Genomic DNA, 23,105 nt, shown 5'->3' on the forward strand with positions numbered 1-23,105 from the left:
TACCATGAGATACGGTTGAATGTGTATTTTACCATATGATTAGCGCAAATAACCTATTGCAATGTAGATCTCCTATAGTCCGTACATGCAAGGAGATATCACATCTAACAGATATCTCCTTGGTACATTCAAGCGGTATATTGGGCTTTCGCTACTTCGATTGTTTCGACCCCTGACCTGAATAGCGTGACGTCAGCGGTCTACATCCGTGTCTGATTACTTTTTTTCTTTTCTCATGTTCCCTATCTCCGTAGGGACTGACAGGCCTCCGTTGAAATCTATCAGGTTTTACTGAACAATAAAAAAAGTGCACTATTTCTCAATAATGCATGGATATGTATATGATGTACTTTGGGTGTGTTTTTTCCGTGTTCGCAGACTCATTCCGTACGCCGGGTTTGTATTTCAACGTACTGATACAAGTTTCTAATACGCGTTTAACTTTCGAAATCGAAACTTATGAGAATCGAAGTACGCACTGCTTATGCAGACTTCAAGCAAGTTTAGGAAGAGGCTTCGTTGGTTTACATAGTATCTCCTAATAAATAAGCTGCATTATAGGTAGTAGCCATCAACTTTGAAAGTGATTCTTGAGCGACAATAGAACGTGCATTGAAATGCTGATATGGTCATGCATAAGAAATGATTGAATGTTGGAACGATGAATGTGTAAGAAACACGTACTGCAAGAAGGTAATTCGACCTAATTTCTATTTCTTTCTTTCCACATTATTTTAACTTATTATCTACTCAAACCGGGTAGACCTAACCAGGAGGCTCCTGTAGAGAGTAAAAATCACTCACTAACGTCGTTTCACCACAAATTGCGACCCCTGCGCAAATTGTCGTCTGTGGAGGCAGGGACACTACAAATTGTCGCCCCATCACTCGGCACTTTTCGTCTTTAACCAGTTTACCCTTTGGTCCCATTGTCATTATGACTATTTACCACTTCCGTGCTGTTTCTATTTTGGTCTAATTTCTATTTGGCTTAATACCTAATTGGTCTAGCACCACTTGGTCGATTCCTGCAACAGAATGAAAATATCTATTTTGGGTTTACACGAAAAGTTGATTAGACCATTGACTCTTCGATGATTCGGCAATTATACCGAACAATTATATTCGACCAAGTCATGTACGTTAGACCAAACGGTTACTAGGACAAATGGGTTTGGCTCGTATGCTATTTGACGATCAAAAATTTTGACCAGCTGCTACTGCTAGACCAAGTGGATATACCCCGCCCCCCAAAAAAAAAAAAAATAATGATAAAACACACGTACGCACACACACATACCAACACAAGACTCACCTCCCAGATAACAATGTTTCGTTGGGCCAACCTTTGCAGTTACGTCGGGCCAATGTCGGAGGTGTAACGTTGGGCCAACGTTATTTTTGCTGTCGGGCCAACGTTGGCTCAACGTCAAAGGTATGATGTTGGTCCAACGTTAAGCCAACGTTAAACCAACGTTTAGCAAACGTATAGCCAACCAACAACCATTTTTAAGCCAATAAAAAATATATATTCTCCGTATCACTCATACTAATAGCATCTTGTACATTATAAATTTGATCCTACTTGTAGACATTAGGTTTCTTAGTTTATAATACCCATTCCTACACCTACAATCCTATCCTATCCTACTCTAATAACAACGATAATCGGTGAAATATATATATATATATATATATACACATTCTCGTTGCGAGTATGTTTTTCATAGTATTTGCAAAAAGATGGATTTTAATTAGATTCTGAAATCATTGGCCTTCAAATCATATTCATAACATTTCATATAGTTTTTTATTCATACTTAAATACATTTTATTCAATGACAAGAATATCATAGAAATTTTTAAAATATAAATTCTTCAAAAATTGCATTATAAACACGATCGTTTATAATCGATAATGAATTTCACGATAGCAACTTCGTTGGGCAAACGTCGGCAATAGCGATTGCGGAAAAAAATTCCGATAAATCATTATTTCATTGGTATTAATGAATGAAGGGGGAGGGGGGCTGCATAAAAAGGTTTTACACCCATATTTTCCCAAGTGTCTTAAAGGTTGATTTTGATTAAATTGTATTGTTCAATCATATATTGAAAAATCATTTACAACTAATCAGAAATAGCATGACTGTCATGCAAGAAAAACTTACCTCTTAAATGTTTTTTAGGATGAGCATTTATGGGCAACGTTACATAGTACAGAAACGAAATTACACAATGTAGCGCGCACTCAAAATGCAAACGTTTACCCAATGTTAGCTCGCGACGGTGGCTTTACGAGCGACCAACAAGACCAAATGTCGACGTTGGGTAACCGTTAGACAGATGACCATTCCCCAACGTCGCACGCACTCAAAATGCCAACCTTGGTTCAATGTTGGCTCGACGTTGGCTTTACGACCGCGACCAAGCCGACCACTGCCGACGTTGGGCCAACGTTACATAGCTGACCATAATCCAACGTCGCGCAAAGTCAAAATGCCAACGTTGGCTCAACGTTGGCTTCACAACCGCGACCAACCCGACCACTGCCGACGTTGGCCCAACGTCGCCTTGCTATCTGGGCTCCACCACAATGCACATACCCTTCCCACAAACAACGACACATGTACCAGAAGGCATACTACACACCAGATTGGTGGTTGCAAAATGGGCGAGAAAATGTGATTCTAGCATTCTTTTTGCCGACACATGTACAAATTGGCACAATAACCCTAATATTTCGACCGGCACGTGCAGCACAACTTGTTGCGAGGCGACAATTTGTGCAGGGTTGACAATTTGTGTTGTCCTTTCTTGCACAAATTGTCGAGGGGCGACGATTTGTGGTGCAACAAACGTGTGCTTTCTCTCCACGGAGCCAAGGATTGCGCCCTTATGATGTTGTGTTTACCACAGTCTATTTGAAATTTTCACCTCCAAGATTTTTACTTTTCCTCGGAAAGATCTATCCCTAAATCATGCAAATGGGCTAGAACTTAAATAAACGAATTCCGACACTCAATATTGATTTCATTGTTAAGCAACTGCATGTGTATTCATTTTAGAAAAAAAAAGTTAGAAGACGTAAAAAACTTGTCGATGTTTACATGGCCATATTGTTCCCTTTGTTCGCAGGCCTACACGTAGGTTAGCCACGAGACATATGTAGAGGACCGCAGATGTCTGCCATGAGTAAGCACACGCTAGTGAATGATCTTTACTCTCTAGGAGCCTCCTGCAGGGTCGACGGAGTGAAGTTGACAGTGGGGAAGGGGCACAGGGGAAAAGGGTATATTTTCTTTCAAAAAGGGCACTTTCAAAGAAAAAAATGACATCGTCAGTGGCGTAATGGGCCAAAATCTTTAAGGGGCTAGATATGTCGTATCACGTATATCTATAAGTTGCGAGTGAGCGAAGCGAGCGAGCCCAAAAAAACACACTTTTTTAACGAATTCCAATTTCGTGATAGATTTTGACAACTAATATTCAGGAAATAATATCACATTTCACCCTTTTCTCTCTTTTTTCTTGGTAATTAAAAAATTGGCGAGGGAGCAAAAGCCCCCTCCCACCCACCTACATGTACGCCTCTGCTTACCTATCCCACTCACATGAACCATAAAACTTAAGAAATATCTTTAGAAGTTTCGTATAAACATATGCACAATTTATGAGAATATAGTTGTCTTTTTTCAAAGGGGCCCTCTTTAAGATAAAATGGGTCCTTCTCATGAGAAAGGGTGGAAGGGATACAGCACACTTGGTGAGGGGCACTTTCCTCGGGTAAAATTAAAAAGGGGTAGTGATTTGACAAAGAGCACTTACAAGAAGGTAATGGGGAACTTGTTTACACATAAAACGGGTCCTTCTCAGGTAAAAATGGCAATGTACTCGTTCGTGAGAGGGCCATTTTTACCTGCGTAAAAGGGACATATTTTCAGTGCTTAAAAAAGCGGTGGGCACTGTGTCTGCCTGGCCCCCGGGATCGCCACCCCTGCCCTCCTCGGTAGGGGGACACTATACAAAACCTACATGAACTGCAGAATTCAGTAATCAACAGGTTAACCCATTTGTTACTTGAACCAGGTGATCCATGTACAAAGCCTATAGGTCTGAATAACAGATTACCGATGATTTTTCATAACTGATCACAGGGAAAATAGACGAAAGAGCTACAATTGAGCTTATCTCCTCTTTCATATGGTATAACTCTGATGATTCCTCATTCAGGCATGAGTGAGTTGAAACAATTTGAAGAAAAAAAAACAGGATTCCAAAAATTCACTAGGCGGGCGGTATCTGAGTCTACCCCTGTTGTACGGGATTGATTGATTGATTGATTGATAACGAATTTATTCATTCCAAAATTTTAACAAAGTTACAAAGTACAGCAAAATATAATATAACATTTTGAAATGAAATAGGAACCTTCTGGAAAGCAAAGCTTGTTATCGAAGGTTTCCTTCAATAAATAAGACATATTAATGCAAAAAAAATATATATCTATATATAATATACAAATCATATCGTTCTTGTTGAAGTTCAAAATATATATAATATACAAGTCATCATATCTTTCTTGTAAAAATTATATGTAAATCCTTGTTAGATATGTATATTTTTTTACATATTCTTTGAAGTAGAAGATAAACAAGGCTGGATTATATTACAAGATATGAAGAAAAGTGAAAAGGACACACAAGACAAAAACGTTGCGAAAACAGGACGTGACAGAACGGTACAAGAACAAGACATGACAAAAAGTTATACCAAAACAAGACAGACGAAATATTACAGGATGTTACGGGATAAAATTTTAACGTGTTCAATTTTTTTTTCTCCCGAAGGGATGGTTGCATCAAATTGTTATTGGAAGAAATGGTTGTTAGATGAAATGTTGTTGGACGGAAAGGCATGATACTAAATAATAAAGGTAAGACCATTAGATGGGTGGACGAGTTGACGATAGTCGTATTTGCAATTTACCATCCCGGACTGTGCAACGATTACTCGGAATTCACATTGGCATGATCTGCCTTTAATCCATTAAGGTGTAAACGATGCTTAATTTATATGACAATCACGATAGGGCTATTTTTTCCATGCTTTATTTTCTACAAGTCTCGCCAGTTTACTGACAGTCTTTGAGGATAGCCTTGAGCATTTGAGAAAGGAGCATGGCTACTGTCAAGTTGGACTGGATGCTATTAACCTTACTTCTGGTTCACTGTGGAGACAACTTTGTTAATGGTATCATAACAGGTAAATGGACTGTTAGTCACATTCACTGAATACCATAGGCGGCGGAAGCGGGGGGGGGGACGTGTCCCCCCTAAATTTGAGGAGGGGGGGACGGTCCCCCCTAAATTTGTTGTTGTTGAGATGACCTTTTTTTTTTTTTTTTTTTTTTTTTTTGCTTGTCAAAATTTTTTTTTTGTCCCCTCCTAAAATTTTTGGCTTCCGCCGCCAATGCTGAATACTCATTCAAATTACAGAAATTAAACAGATTTTGGTTCCACAACATTACTCTTGAAATGTGTGTGAAAAGCAAAATTATCAGAAAAATGACAGGGAATCAGATTTATTATTATTCTCTTTTAAGAAGATGAAGAATGACGGCTCTCAGAAAATCCAACCAGAGAAAAATATTTTTTTTTTCTGTTAAATTGAAAGTAGAAAAAATAGATGTCCCATATAAATTTTTGTATTGTTCGGATTCTTATGGAAGCTTAAAAGTGCCACCGAGATGTTGAGATAATTATCTCGGGAAGTCGACATCTTGATAGCAAAAGATAAGATGACGAGATCCCAGATCTCATCATGTCAACATCTTTTAGAAGAGATGATGAGATGACAAGATCCCGGATCTCATCATGTCAACATCTTTTAGAAGAGATGATGAGATGACAAGATCCCAGATCTCATCATGTCAACATCTTTTAGAAGAGATGACACGATCCCGGATCTCATCATGTTGACATCTTTTAGAAGAGATGTTGAGATGACAAGATCCCGGATCTCGTCATGTCGTCATCTTTTAGAAGAGATGATGAGATGACAAGATCCCGGATCTCATCTTGTCAACATCTTGTAGAATAGATGATGAGATGACAAGATCCAGGATCTCATCATGTCAACATCTTGTAGATGAGATGATGAGATGACAAGATCCCGGATCTCATCATGTCGACATCTTTTAGAAGAGATGATCAGATGACAAGATCCCGGATCTCGTCATGCCGACATCTTTTAGAAGAAATGGTCAGATGACAAGATCTTCGATCCATGATCATGTCATCTAATCATCTCTTCTTAAAGATGTAGACATGACGAGTTACGAGATCATGACATCTGATCATCTCTTCTACAAGATGTCAACATGATGAGATCCGAGATCTTGTCATCTCATCATCTCTTCTAAAAGATGTTGACATGATGAGTTCCGGGATCTTGTCATCTCATCATCTCTTCTAAAAGATGTTGACATGATGAGATCCGGGATCTTGTCATCTCATCATCTCTTCTACAAGATGTCAACATGATGAGATCCGGGATCTTGTCATCTCATCATCTCTTCTTAAAGATGTTGACATGATGAGATTCGGGATCTTGTCATCTCATCATCTCTTCTAAAAGATGTCAACATGATGAGATCCGAGATCTTGTCATCTCATCATCTCTTCTAAAAGATGGTGACATGATAAGTTCCGGGATCTTGTCATCTCATCATCTCTTCTAAAAGATGTTGACATGATGAGATCCGGGATCTTGTCATCTCATCATCTCTTCTAAAAGATGTTGACATGATGAGATTCGGGATCTTGTCATCTCATCATCTCTTCTAAAAGATGTCAACATGATGAGATCCGAGATCTTGTCATCTCATCATCTCTTCTAAAAGATGGTGACATGATAAGTTCCGGGATCTTGTCATCTCATCATCTCTTCTAAAAGATGTTGACATGATGAGATCCGGGATCTTGTCATCTCATCATCTCTTCTAAAAGATGTTGACATGATGAGATCCGGGATCTTGTCATCTCATCATCTCTTCTAAAAGATGTTGACATGATGAGATCCGGGATCTTGTCATCTCATCATCTCTTCTACAAGATGTCAACATGATGAGATCCGGGATCTTGTCATCTCATCATCTCTTCTTAAAGATGTTGACATGATGAGATTCGGGATCTTGTCATCTCATCATCTCTTCTAAAAGATGGTGACATGATAAGTTCCGGGATCTTGTCATCTCATCATCTCTTCTAAAAGATGTTGACATGATGAGATCCGGGATCTTGTCATCTCATCATCTCTTCTAAAAGATGTTGACATGATGAGATTCGGGATCTTGTCATCTCATCATCTCTTCAAAAAGATGTCAACATGATGAGATCCGAGATCTTGTCATCTCATCATCTCTTCTAAAAGATGGTGACATGATAAGTTCCGGGATCTTGTCATCTCATCATCTCTTCTAAAAGATGTTGACATGATGAGATCCGGGATCTTGTCATCTCATCATCTCTTCTAAAAGATGTTGACATGATGAGATCCGGGATCTTGTCATCTCATCATCTCTTCTACAAGATGTCAACATGATGAGATCCGGGATCTTGTCATCTCATCATCTCTTCTACAAGATGTCAACATGGTGAGATCCGGGATCTTGTCATCTCATCATCTCTTCTTAAAGATGTTGACATGATGAGATCCAGGATCTTGTCATCTCATCATCTCTTCTTAAAGATGTTGACATGATGAGATTCGGGATCTTGTCATCTCATCATTTCTTCTAAAAGATGTCAACATGATGAGATCTGGGATCTCGTCATCTTATCTTTTGCTATCAAGATGTCGACTTCCCGAGATAATTATCTCAACATCTCGGTGGCACTTTTAAGCTTCCATAGATTCTCCTATAATGAGATGCGTTAAAATATATTTTATGTTGATAATGATTCCTTTCCTAATTTATTGATTTCCAAATTAATTTTGATTAAAAACTGTAATCCAAATTTTCAATGGAGCCTATATACGAATTTGGAAAATATCTACTTATGCTTGGAATCGCCCCTATTTTCGGAGAATCATCTGCATTTCTATTTTAAGTGTGTAAAATTAAGTTTCTGCAACCCTTTTATTTAAAAGTTTTGTGAAGAAACAAAAGGAAATTGAGCATCACCTATCCAAAAAAAGAAATAAACTCACTGTACACTTTATGAAGTGGCGATTTGATATATGATTTTTATTTTAGATACAGGTAGTTCCCCCTTTTCCATTCTATTTGTTTTTGTATCTTAAATTGAGACTTGTACAATGCACAGAGTAATATGCTACAAATGATTATACATGTAAATTAATCTCGATGTGTATTTCCTATGGAGTAACCTGTGTCGTCCAATGTTTGATTTTGATTTATGTCACCCTTTTTATTTTTCCATTTAGTTTTTTTAATTTTATCTCTGTTTTGTGATTTTACTACTTTTGAACTGTTTCCAATAATATTCAATTACCTGTAAATATTGTGATTATATGTGATTTTGAATACAAATAAAACACATAATTACAAAAAAAAGTATCTGCAACCCATATTGAAATTAATTGCAACATTAACCATGAATATTTTTTTCCCATTTCATCTGCAGATGTACGTCTTGATGGCGGTCCATCTCCTGATAAAGGAACGGTACAGATAATGCAAGATAATGGCATATGGGAGACAACATGTGGAATAAATCTTGACATCAATGACGTCATTGTCATTTGTAAGCAGTTGGGATATACAGGGGCAAACAGGGCAATACAAAGCACGCCGTATGGACATGATTCAACTTCACCTAACATGTCTAAGATTGGGCTAAGTTGTAATGGCGGTAAGCATGAGAAGATGAATTCATATAGTTTCAAACATTATTTAAAATAGAACAATTGACATCTTCATTATTATTTTCTTTCAAGCGCCGGATACAGATTTACTCACCGAGAGATCACTTTTTTCAACAGTATTGAAAAGCTTGTCACGTTGCTTAACTGGTATAATGCTCCGATAAATTCTTTTCCCAAAGTACGTGTATACACACTTTTCTATTAACACATTTTAATTATTTTCTTTTCTTTAATGTGTAACTGTTAATTAACCCATATCATCCATATATATACAGCACGTCCCAAAAAAATGTCCCTCTGTCATTGGACTGGATTAATTCTAAAATGTGGAAGGATTCTCAAATAAATGTTCATGAGTAGAAAGCTCATTTCATGATCTAACTTCTATGAAAATTTCATTGGTCGCGCTTCAGTGGTTTTGAATACACACTCTGTTACGTAACAGTGGTGCATTTTAGCCCATTCCAAGTTTGCAGTATTGATGCATTTCTTCATTGTCTGTAGCATGTTAACCCCTGTTCTTATATCCAGGATCTGAGCAGGGATATTTCCCTAATCATATCTAGGCTCATCAAATCATAGACTTGAGCATGTTCAGAAGGACAAGAAACATAAAAAGTTAAGTTTGTTTGATGATTGGTAAGGGGAATCAGTGCACCAACTTGAAAGAAAATGTGAATGATGGATGAGTAAAATAAGCTAAAAAAAGGGGGGAATCCACAAGTTAATCACCCTTTGCGTTTACAAACGAACTTTACCATAAAAAAATTTGACTTTTTTTCTTTTAAAAAGTTACATTGAATTACTAAACTTGACCTCAGTAGCTTATTAACTAAAAAAATAAATTAAAACAAAAATGCAGTATTGTTGGAATTATGCATGAAACAGACATGACCTGTTGTCTCAATCATTGTGCATATCCTGTTTATCAAACATGAAATGTACTGTCAAATACTGGTTTTGCCCTTCTGAACATGCTCCAGGTTGTGATTTGACGAGCCTGGTTAGATCATGGAGATTTCCCTGGCCAGATCAGGGAATTCCTTGGTCAGAACAAGGAGATAGAGAATATCTCCTTGGTCAGAATGGTCAAAGGTGGTTGATATGCAAGAAAATGCAAAACACAGAGCAGTGCTGCATGCAGGCAAACTTGGAATGGGCTGAAAAGCACCACTGTTGCATAATAGGCTGTGTATTCAAAACCACTGAAGCGAGACCAATGAAATTTTTATAGAAGTTAGAACAAGAGATGGGCTTCCTATATCCATACATTTCATTGAGAATGATTTTTATTTTTGGAAGTTATTCAGCCGCATATCAGAGGGACATTTTTTTTGGGACGCGCTGTATATATATATATATATATATATATATATATATAATCATAAATGGTATAATAAATGCCGTAGAAATAAAATCATAGATTTAAAAGGAGCATAGCTCTCAAAAATGAAAGGTAAAGTCACACTCTTCGTCAGTGCCCATGATGTGACAAAAAGATAATTCAAAATCCGTTTCTGAAACAGTCGTGAAAAACACGTCTGTTCATGGGCATACGGATTGTGAAACGCACCTTTCAAAGAAATAAATGCGCTGAAGATGGAGGAAGCGCACTGTAAAAAACGCATCTAAAGACGCGTTGCCATGACTTCAAGATGACAATGGCGAATCTCCGGCTCCAAAACAGGAAAATCAGAAAAGGGCCTCACCGCCAACAGCCAAAATTTAGCAGTAAAATGTACCTGAGTAAAATAGAAAGAGTCTGCTTCGGCATTATGTAATAAAATAATCATAAATGGTATAGTAAATGCCGTAGAAATAAAATCATAGATTTAAAAGGAGCATAGCTCTCAAAAATGAAAGGTAAAGTCACACTCTTCGTCATTGCCCATGATGTGACAAAAAAGAGAATTCAAAATCCGTTTCTGTTTTTCACGACTGTTTCAGAAACGGATGATGCTGGCGAAGTTCGGCATGCAGCTGTAACTCACTTTGAGCGTGTTTCTATTGAAGATGCGATTGAGTTTGGATTTCTTTGAGAAGTATTTGTTGACCAGCTTTAAGAAGATGCAGCCGATGTTGGTTTTTCTTGGTTGGTCATTCGTGTAGGACAGGCTATCATCATCATATCCACTGGATCTCAGGGCGTTGTCATGCATTGGTGCGGCTAGCTTTCTTAAAGGTCTCTTCATCTCATGAGAGATTTGATACTCGTCTGCTTACGGAAGCTGGTAGGTTCTTGATGATTGATGGTGGATGGTTGGATTGTCTGTGGACGTACATGGGTTGGTCATTTGGCTTCCGGTACGGGTAGAACTTGCCGTTGCTCAAGTTGAGAGTGATGTCGAGGAAGTTCACGATCTTGAGGTTACAGCTGAGGATGATTTTTAGGCCGACCTGCTGGAAGGTTTTCAATACTGATATAAAATAAGACGACGCCCATCTATTCTATTTGCATAAAAAAAAATGCAAGGACTCTTAGATTAAAATTCACGAAATTTAATCTGTTATATCAGGATTTCTTTTAAATGATGAAAACATGGAACAATTTGATAAAGATGTATTTCTTCTTTGCCCGGTCCTTTATAAAAACAGAGACAAATAAGTCCTATTTACAATTTTCATTAATTCAATGCGTGGATAAGGAGTACACGAATTGATTAAAACTTTGCCGTTGGCATGAGTGGGGAACCGAATATCGAACCACTGACACATATTGCATCAATATGGAATTATTTTGTTAAATTGTGTAGCTACAAGAAGGGTCCTTTTAATTGACATTGTCATCGTTTCTCAAATTGATCCTATTTTAGATAGTTTGTCAACCCCGAACTTACATTGACGAATGGATACCATGCGCGACCTCCCCCCAAAAAAAACACGTAAAAAGGATGTCTGTTTCAAGATAGGGCACGTTATGTACGTAACGTGATAAGGGTGTCAAAAACAATGAGAAAAAAATGTATCTATTTCGCTAGGAAAGCTACGTGTTTAGGATCAAATTTGCGAGGGTGATAAAAGAAAATAAAAATGTTTTATGAAGAATGTCCTTTTTGCCCAACATTACGTGTTTAGAGTCCAATTTGCGCGAGGTGTGGAAGGTGGTGCTGTACTAAACCAAATGATGTGAAAAGGTAAAACCGACGACCGACGGACCAGTGACATAATAAACTATCTCTCTACTTATTTATGGGTTCATTTCAGGGAACACTTGCCAAAAGTATCGTTTTGTGTCCAATACTTGTTAAGGGTAAGGTTTCACACGCCAATACTTGTTAAGGGGTGCATTTTTAGGGTGCTTTTTCGAGACCCCATGGTATCCACTCTTCAATGGAAGTGCCCCCCCCCCCCGGGCCCCGAACACATACGCACCCATAAAAACCACTATACTTCGAATTTACATTTAAAAGAGGCTTTTCTTTCCATCTTTCCAGGAGAAGACGACTTAGCTGAATGCCCAATTTTTCAGCAACAATGTTGGCCATTCACTGGAGCAGCTTCGTGTCATGGTAGGCTACAGTCAACAGAAGACATAACATATATATTTTTTAAGACATTCTGATGAATAAGGTTCTAACATTTGCACTGACAGAACAGCTTTATGAAAATATGCAATTGGTCTTCACACACCCACGCCATTCTACACTAGTGTTTATTTCATGATTGTGATTTATAAACCGTTGGTGTAAAACTTAAACTTGTCCTTTTTTGTTACGTTCATGTCTAAAGGTGAACACCGAATTTATTTGTTCTCAATACCATGAATGCTGTAGCTTTTACAATCTGGTCTCGGAGGCTTGGCTCTATGGGTCTCGCCATTGGCATTGATAGCAGCTTTGCCGTGATGAAAAGCAATTCTACATGTAGAACAATCTTGATAATTGACGGTTGACCTGTCAATCCCGATAAATTTACCTGACGTTGTCTCGTTATCCCAGAATCATTTTTTTTGAGTAATGCAATAGTCCGATATCTGTGAAATGATGAAATCTTGTGCTGCTTGATCAAAGTAAATAATGTCACATACTGATATCATAACACAATGAAAGATGTCACTGGTTTTGAAAAACTTTTACTTTATCCAGAAGAAAGTGCAGAAAGAAGGAACAATGCAACATACCTCTAATATCAATAAAATATTCTTTTTGGTATGTACACTGTTTTTATACTCGTGTTGTTTATTATGCAGGTGTTAATTATCTTGGATGCTATGTCGACAGACTGAATGATCGAGTTTTCCCTGGTGACAGTTTACTAAGTGATGCAGACATGACCATCTCCTACTGCATCCAGTTTTGTAACGACATAACATCATCTATCTATGAATACGCGGGGGTTAATAATGGGAATGAATGTTACTGTGGTGCAGCCGGTGATAACTACACTAGGCACGGGGTTGCATCGGATAGGGAATGTCAATCACCATGCCAAGGAGACTCAACTGAGAGCTGCGGAGGGGTAGGGTACATAGCTGTCTTTAGAAGTGAGTATAGATACAGATACTCGTGAATTGTTAAGGTACTCCACTTAACCATACATGTATAGTGTATTTATCTGATAACAAGATGATAACAGCCGAGAGAGGTGATGCAAGGAAGGCTTATTTGTAGGGAGAGGACAAAATAACTTAAGAGACCCCCCAAAAAAAATAATAATAAATAAATAAATAAATAGATAGATAATAACAATAATAATAATAATAATAATAAATGAACAGAAAAGGTAGGGAAAGGGGAATATTGGAGAGTGTGCAGCTCCTCTGTAGTAATAATAATAATAATAATAATAAAAGCTGGATCTATAAAGCGCTTTTTGCCTGAGGCTAGAAAGCGCTGCTATTTTTACCCCAGCTTTAGCTCTAGTTAAAGTGCATGCAAGGAATTATTTCTGCCGGGTACCCATTGAATTCACTTGGGTCGAGTGCAGTAGAGGGTGGATAGATTTCTTGCTGAAGGAAAACACGCCATGGCTGTGATCGACCCCACGAACCTCTGCTACCAAGGCGAGCGCCAGAACCACTAGGCCACGATTCAACCAACAGTAATACTCATTAATATTTTTTCAGTGTGTACAGTTTTTAAAATACATTATTCGTCATTGGAGCTGTGTATAATATGTTTTTTATTACCCACTTCAGTATCCAATATCCGAAGACCGGTGGGGGAGGGAGGGGATTCAGCCCCCTTAGCATTTTCACGATAAATATGTAACGCGAAAAGCTAGCACCGTGCCGTTGTTGTTTTTTTCTTTGCAAGACTTGCGAAACCTTTGATAACTAATTACTTTGATCTTGTGTATGGCCAGAATCAAGTCACTGAGAAGTTCAATTAAGAAAAGTCGAAAAACAACACTAAATTTTAAGCGAAATAAGGTGATATAATAATTGTCAATAAACAGTTTGGAGGCCTTATTCAATAAAAAATATATCATATGTTACGCACAAATTAGTTTAGTACCTAATTAGTTAATCAGCTTAATTAGTTAATTAGTTCATAGGTAATGTAATATTTAAAAAAAATGTGACCTTATATTTTTGTAGATTATGCCATGGGTAACGGGCATGTATATTTTCGTCGCGTCTATGGCGTCAAAAATATTCCAGTTTCTTGGATTAATTTGGTATTTTGTAACCTTGTAGTTAACATCGGCACCATCTTGTCAACTGAGAAAGTTCAAGAAAGGAGCACCAAATCTGCCTTGATAACCAATCAACCTACCTCAGAGATGACCAGTGATCCAAACAATGATTCACCAACGGCTACAACCTTGTCATCAATACTCCTACAAACTGGTTCCAATTCTTGTAAATAAATACGATTTGTACCATTTATTATGTTTGCAATTCCCAAGACACTAAAAGGGATGTCGATTTAGTTTTTATATTTTATATGATGATTGATATTTGTTTAAGAAAAAGTCTTCTAAGAAATACGACAAGCTTCTTTGTTTCGGAAGTAACAAATGACATTGAACAAATTTGAGAAAGGTGTTATGATAATAGAATCATGTCGACACACTTCAACTTGCTACCACGGCCGCTTGTCTTGCGTGAATAAACCTACTGATGTACATGTATATTAGCTCCAAAGTACCTCACGTCTCTTTTGCTATGTTGTCTACATTATTGTAACAAAGCTCTATATTGAATTTGTTAGTGAAGATATGAATTCATATAAAAAAAATGATAAACAAAAAAGGAATCTGAATCTGAACAATGATGTACCAAATTCAAATGAATTCTAAACAAGATTTTACCACTTATTTTAAATGTGTGGTCCTTTTTCATTGCCACAGGTATTGGCGTTGGTATCGGCGAAGGCGTTGTCATCATTTTACTAGTAGTAATTGTCATTGCATTGGTACTAAACAACCTCCGAATGCGAAAGTAAGTACCAATAATTATTACTGATAATAATGTCTGAAAAACAATAGAGCCGATGATCATAAAACATATTCACGGCTAGCACACCCAAAATCAGGTAGAAAACAAGAGAGATTGGGACCGTTTGAAATCTGCTGGTTTAAGGGGATACTTGCAAATCGGAGATATCAGGAGAAAAGCTACATAATTATGAAAGGAAAAGGGGAAACATGCTTCAAGTTTCGTAATATTATGCAAAAACTAGTAGCAAAGTTTTGTTAAATGTCTCAATGTTCGTTTACTTTTGTTATATACTTGTTGCTCTGTACGTCCTTTCTTTTACCATTTGAATTGACACCAGTTTAGAAAATCGATTTCAATATGGAAGATAGTACTATGGAATCAACCGGATGTATTGGACAAATTTCAACCGGCACGTTGATTCCGTCAGTACCAGTTGGAGGTGCTCAATCCACGTATTCCTTGGACACTGTCAGGACATACACTACAAAATCTCCGGTGTTGATTTAACACCAGCCAAAAATTTATACATGTCCACACCAGAGAAGTATTGAAACAACACTAGTCTGGAATCAAACCGATGCTGTGTTAATACTAATTGGTGTTGTATAAACACCTCTCTGGCATGTCTGGTGTTATAGAGCAAAACGAAACTGATTTTAATACTTCTCTGGTGTGGACATTTATGGATTCCGCGCTGCTGTTAAATCACCACCGAAGTTTTTGCAGTTTACGTACGTGCCACGGACGGCACCATTTCCCCATATTGTTATACAATCCTTACTTAGACATGGTAGATGCCATCATGAAGATGGCGCCGAGTACGGGACTACGATAGAAATTAGCTTCCGCATTCTATACAGCTACAACATCAGTATCAATTTCGCCATGACTCATCAGGGTATACATTTGACAAGTTTGAATCCACTTGTTTTAATATCTAGTAAATAACACCATCACTAGAAATCAATAAACCAGCTCATCTTTTTAGCAACTTAATCAGAATATAATGAAAATCGCCTTGTGAGTTATCTAGGTTCGTCCTACCATGCCTATTGCATTATTTTTTTCTAGACCTTGGTTCTGTATACATGATGATGAACGTCCCTAACATGGTTCAGAAGACACAGTGTGCTTGCTTATTCTTTTCATTTTTATTTTCTTTCTAAACATTTGTCTCCTATAGGATGATGAAAGATTCAAACAGCGACCAGAAGACACAACCTTTGGATGTGGTCCGGTCCTCAGGTCCGACCGACAAAGACACGGGTTTCTATCATGATATTCAGGATTTCAGGGAATCAACCGTGTCACCCTCACCTGATGGCGAGGTTCAGTATTCCTCGAAGATATACGAACAGAAACGCGACAGTGCATTGTATCCCAACGATAGCATCCAGCTGCAACACTCTTATATGATGTAACTGAAGCTGTCCATGCATACATTTATAATATGCCTTGGGGGAAAAGCCTTCATCGATTGGATAAATTATGGCATAGTGAATTGTTTCCCTTAGGTTTCATTTAACCACCATCTCCCTGCTAATGACGGATTTTTCTAGGTTTCCATTTAGCTCCTTAAATTACGATGACTTGTTGTCTCTCAAAGCGCAACATGAAGTTACTCGTACATCAGATAATCGTGATAACCCCAACTATGATACACACATACGAAATTTTATGGACAATAATTCATCCGATCTTAATTACAACGTGGATGCAAATGATCACTTCGGACAGCTCACTACATCACATTATTTCACAGAACAACATTTCAAATCATACATTACACCAGACAACGCGGGCGAAAGTTTTTTTTTCTTCTCCATGTTCTTTTACTCTTCATATTACATGTGGAGTACCACAGGGTAGTTTACTTGGTCCTCTTCTTTTTAATACATACATTAATGACATTAAAAGAAGTTCAAATTTACTAACATTTATATTGTTTGCTAACGATTCGAATATTTTCTTTTCTCATGATAACGAAACTAACTTATAAGAATTGTAAACTCAGAACTCATACATGTCACTGACTGGATTAAGGCGAACAAACTATCACTTAACTTACAAAAGACGAATTTTTATGCTTTTTAGTAACAGAATAAATGCATTATCTGATAACCTTACTTTGATAGTACTGTTCCTGAAAATGTTTTAGAAACTAGATTTTTGAGGGTTACTATTGGTAATAAGCTTTCATGAAAACCACACATTGATGATATCTACAAAACAATTTCAAAAAACGTCGGAATTATCAACAAACTCAAACACTTTCTCCCATCTCACACCCTACTAACACTCTATTTTACATTAATTATGGCATTTTGGCATGGGGTTGTGCAATCCAAACCCAATTACAAAAAATACTGTTGCTGCAGAAGGCTCTTAGAATATTTTTTCGAACCCAATTCAGATCACACAAAGATATGATATTCTTACAGAATAATATTCTTAAAGTAAGCGATTTATATCGTTTCCAACTCGCCCAATTTATGTATGAACTAAGCAAAGATGATCTCCCAACATTTTTTTTTCAAATATGTTCTTTGAAAATTCCTCTATACACGATTACCCAACGAGACATCGTAACTGCTATCACCTACCCCCAACCCGTACTATATTAGCAAAACAATCTTTTATATTTTTTTGGACATGTGTATTTGAATTCCATGCCCGACAACTTTAAAGAATCTACAAGCCTTAATTTTTTTAAACATAAACTTAAAAAGGTGCTTATTTGTCAATACTCCACACCAACAAGTCAAGCTAACACATAATCTAAACTAAAACTATAAAAAAACACTTAAACTACCAATAAATTTGTCAAACCTTACTTATTCTAAAAAAAAAACGACACTACAACATGATACAATACATTACCACCTGAGCACCTGCCATGTTCCTCTTCATTTGCACTTTTTATTTGCACCTACCTTATCTCCCTCTTCCTTTCCTTTGCCATTTCCCTCCGTATTATAATTTTTCAAGTTCTTTGATTTATTTATTAGTTTTGTTATCACTGCAATTATTATTATTTGAACTACTTTCTCTTATTTTTGATATTAGTGTCCGTCTCGATTTTTGTGTATAATTGTATATACCGTCGCACACACCACGAACCGTCCTCTCTGCGCATTTCGATGCGAAAGTTAGTTTGTCAGAAAACGCATTTAAAGAAAGGCTTTTTCAAAATATTATTTACGCTAAATTGGGCATCGTAAGAGGGCGGATGGTTCGTGGTGAAATCGCGAGGCGCGATAGCGGACTGTATCTATTCCACGAACCGTCCTCTCTATTACGATGCCCACTGTGGCGTAAAAAATAACTTCAATAAAATATTTAGATACGGGATGAAACTTTGGAACCTGAACTTTTGAACGAAGCCAAAGGTAAACAATTTGCTGCACTTGTAGGTGCACTTATTGCTGGTTTTAAAAAAGCTTTTCTTTAAATGCGTTTTCTGCAAAATTAACTTTCCCATCGAAGTGCACAGAGAGTTCAGTTCGTGGTGCGTGCGACGATACAGTGCGTCCAAGAAAAAAACGAAACCGAGATTAAGCAATGATTTATCATAACTTAATTACAGATACAATAGACAAGTGACCTACCAATGAAAAGCTTAGAATCTCCGCTTTTATCTGATATAACGTAGATTATTCCTCATTCAAGCATAAGTGAGCAAAACCAATTTGAAGTAAGGATACCAAAAACTCATTTGGTGGGGGATATCTGACTTTCAAAACGACAATCACATGTCTACAAGGTTCTATATCTACTCTTTAATTGGATACCTTAATCATAAAAAATGGCCAAGAAGTAAAAAAAGTTATGTGCCCTTGAAACAATGCTGGTATTTCCATAATTTCATCAAATAAACGTGTTTTCACCGGTTTCCCACATAAGCTATCGCACGGTTAACAAAAGCATTAATGCATGGCTGATCGTCAACAAAGCGGAGTGTCAAGTGAGTTTGAACGTTAGCCTGTAAAACCTCTTCATTTTATGAAATTAATGGACTTCAAGCCTTATTTCAAATAACCAGAACTTTGTTTTTTCTTGACCATTTTCTGTAATTGAGGTATAATTTTAAAGAGCAGATATTGAACTTTTTAAAAATGTGGGTTTTTTTAACCCTGATACATCCCGCCAAATTAATTTTGGTATCCCCTTTTTAAATTGTTTTTGCTCACTCATGCGTAAATGAAAAATAATTTAAGTAAATTCAGATGAAAAAAAATTATAAGCTTTACAATAGTAGGTCATTTGTCTATTTCATTTTTGATTAAGTTATGATAAATCATCGATAAATCTCAGTTTCGTTTTTTGTGGGACGCACTGTAGACTTTGCTTATAATCACTATTGAAACTAAGTTCGGGGCTTGCCTTCTATACAAGCTTTGCTTTTCCTGGCAAGTCCCTCCGTTCATTTCTACATTCTTTTCATAGATAAAATTATTTCAATACACTGTAGCTTTGTGTAATTTGGAGTAAATATTTTTTTTACGAAACGTAGTTGATCTGTCTGTATTATATTGAATACGTATTGTTACATTGATTATATTTTGAAATTTAGTTGAAATAAATAATTCCGAATCTAAATCTATACTAAATGTTTAGCATGCTAAATAATATAAACCAGGTTTCGATGGGGCTCTACCTTGTTTACGGGTTCGTTTTCGAATAACTCTCTTTTGTAATTAATAGATGCTCTGTAAACATGGTTTGCATGTATTGCCCCAGACACTATTAGAGCCTGTCAAGTGGGGATACGATAATAGCATTGTATAAAATATCATAGTGTCTGAGGATACAAGCGGATTGAGAAATTTCGGATAAAGCAGATTTTCTCCAAGTAACAGTTTATTTAATGGTGCAAAAATAAAAACCGTGACCAATTCAAGTCTATTTACAATATATTTTTATAATCACTGAAAATTTGCAATTCAATTAGTTGGTATTTTTTCTTAAGATATTAACAGAGTCGTATTGTCTGCCAATCATTGCAATAATAACATAATTCATTCATAGAAAAGTGGCACAGGGACTGAACCTTAAGGGATATCGTTATAAATCGGGAGTGAATCAGAAAGGGGTTTATTGAAGGAGACATAAAATATTGTAATCTACATTATGTAAAAGGAAATATCCTAAGCAGAGTAAAGGATTGACACGGATTCCGTATATGGATATTTTGTTTTAACCATAATATCATGTTTATTGAGTCAAAGGCTTCAGATAATTTTATAAGGATTTCAATTGTGTATTTGTTTTATTTATAGAATGTATAATCGTATGATGTAAATCAATCATGGATGAGCATGATGAGGGAAGAAAGTTCCACAAAGATGGGCCTGAGTCCCTTATTGTGTGACGACCATAGCATCCATTTCATTTGTTGTGTAATTTCTTCATTATCTTTACGTCAAATTCAAAATATGTATTTTCTTTTTGTGATCTTTGTGATGAAAAATGTAGCGAAACCAATAAATGAAATGAAAAATTACATCAAATTTAGTTGAAATATTCTTTTTGAAACCTTATTAATACGGGTTAAGACACTGTTCATGCACCAATCATTATTACGAGTGCATACTACATTTCTTTTTCTAGAATTCTTGAAAAGGAGCAATATTTGGTAGCTTGAAATATTATGAATGTCAATGCTTTAATTAATCGGTACAAATTTTGCAACTATTAATTTTGAGGAAACCTTTCCTGTGGTAGAATACAATGTGTCCCAGAAAAAATGAAATTCGGAATCCCCATGTATATTTTCTTCAAAGGCAAATGAACTATGGTATTTCATTTACGTAATCATATGAATAAATTGTTTTTTTTAGTTTGATAATGAATATGAAACGAAAACTTCACGCATTAATGAGCAAGGGGAGTTTGAATTTTCAATGTAAATAATCAGGTTGCGCAGAAAACTGGAAATAATTGGTTATTGATACGACAGTGCTTATCCAACGATTGGCTCATCAGCATTTATTTCTATTCTTTGTTAAGATTCTCTTTCTGATCCATGTGAGTGGATTCAGTCAGATTCACCCGTGAGTTTCTGCGCAAATCATTTCTGATATGCCTCAATATTTATCGTTTGTAATCTGCCTGCGTGATACACACTTTCCAAGCTTTGCTTTTAGTGGACCCCTTCATTTCCATTCATGCTCAATATACTTTTTTAGGAAGTAAGAATGCTCATCTGTAAAATTGGAGCTCTTAAAGATTTAACAACTTAAACCCTTTACTTTCATTGGCTAACCATAAGGCTGACACGACAATTGCTCCCGCGACATTTTCCATGTTTGCATGGGACCGTTATAAGAGGCCGAATAATAGTAAGTTTGTTGTAAGTTTCGCGTAATTTTTCTCAATTCAAATTGGCAGCCGAAAGTACGAAAATAAAAATGTCGAGCGAGTTCCATTCTGGTAAAATTCTTTTTTATAACCAGTAAAATGTCATTTTTAAAGCCAAAGGTTAAACTTTTTAAACCTCGGATTGAGTAGCCGTATCAAATATATCAGATAGGATTATAGATCTAATTGAACGAATTGAGGAATCCACACTCAACATGCCCTGCTGTTTAGTGGATCCCTCCCTTTCGTCAACTTTTAAATGTATTTAAACAGGAAAGATGAATAAAAGAAGTTGTATGCAAAATGCTTTATCATAGATATTTTATCGTTGTTTTTTTTTCACAATTATCTAGTTCATTGTATATAAATACCACTATTGATAAGATTATCATATTGTTAAGTGGCAAGTGTAAATATTTATCTCAGTCATATTGTATGTATTTGTATATTCATATATATCTTTGTAATGATTTCTTTTATTGTTGAATTGACTTGAGTTGAAATGAAAATAAACTAAACTGGAACTGAAAACCAAACTGAACTGAATAACAATCTTTGAGAGAGAATTAATTAATTCATTGATTAGCTTTGGTGACACGACTAATCCCTTAATGATCCCATGCGCACATTGTAACTGCACGCATGCCTTTGGTTTAAACCCCACCTATAGTTATGATAGCCGTAGTTTTCTTTTTTATCATGAATACTTTAGTCTGACGCCTCGGCCGGGATACTTTTCCCGGGTTGTGACGTGAAATGTCGAGATTCATTGCAATTTTGCCAATTTCGTGGCAATTGGTTGGAACTATCTTTGGTTAAATTACGGGGTTTAGTCCAATCACCTGAGTCAGATTATCATTATGACGGATATAATGCTCACTATGCATGCTACACACTAAGAAATACAATTTCAAATATGAACCCCGAAAGGTTGATGCAAAATCAGCACACTTTGGGCTCAAAAATTGAACCCCTGATTTGGGGTTAAAAAATTGAACCCTGCGGTTGGGGTTCATTTTTGCACCCTGCGGGTTCAAAATTGCACCCCTAAATTTTAAATTGAACCCCTGGGGGTGCAGTTTTGAACCCGCAGGGTGCAAAAATTAACCCCAAACGTCGGGTTCAATTTTTTCAACCCCAAATCAGGGTTTCAATTTTTGAACCCATATATGGTGCTGATTTTGCATTTACCTTTCCGGGTTCAATTTTGAACCTTTATTTCTTAGTATGTATGGTAAAACAATTTTCTCCATTCGCACTGCATATGATTCCGCTGTGGCTTATGGAAAGGATTCCAAATTCCAAAGGCAGTATATGCAGCAGGAAAAAATGAATAAAGAAATAATTTAAATCATGTTTCAATTCAATTGCTCACTCATTGAACAGAGTCATACCAATATCATAGTCGAACGAATGTCTTTGATGTATCAATAAAGACCATTGTCATTATTATTGTTATTATTATTGT

The 23,105-nt window shown here is 36.5% G+C and overlaps 1 protein-coding gene across 1 annotated transcript; it reads left to right on the forward strand.

Moving 5' to 3' along the window:
• Positions 1–421: 421 nt before the first annotated feature.
• Positions 422–16,886, forward strand: LOC121417479. Its single transcript, XM_041611200.1, has 8 exons — positions 422–693; positions 5,125–5,265; positions 8,652–8,879; positions 12,327–12,401; positions 13,082–13,375; positions 14,531–14,695; positions 15,187–15,277; positions 16,461–16,886. The coding sequence occupies exons 2-8, from the start codon at positions 5,181–5,183 to the stop codon at positions 16,696–16,698; spliced, it is 1,176 nt and encodes a 391-aa protein (XP_041467134.1). The 5' UTR covers positions 422–693; positions 5,125–5,180; the 3' UTR covers positions 16,699–16,886.
• Positions 16,887–23,105: the final 6,219 nt, after the last annotated feature.

The sequence above is a fragment of the Lytechinus variegatus genome, chromosome 6 (genome assembly GCF_018143015.1).
Source record: "Lytechinus variegatus isolate NC3 chromosome 6, Lvar_3.0, whole genome shotgun sequence".
Taxonomy (NCBI): domain Eukaryota; kingdom Metazoa; phylum Echinodermata; class Echinoidea; order Temnopleuroida; family Toxopneustidae; genus Lytechinus; species Lytechinus variegatus.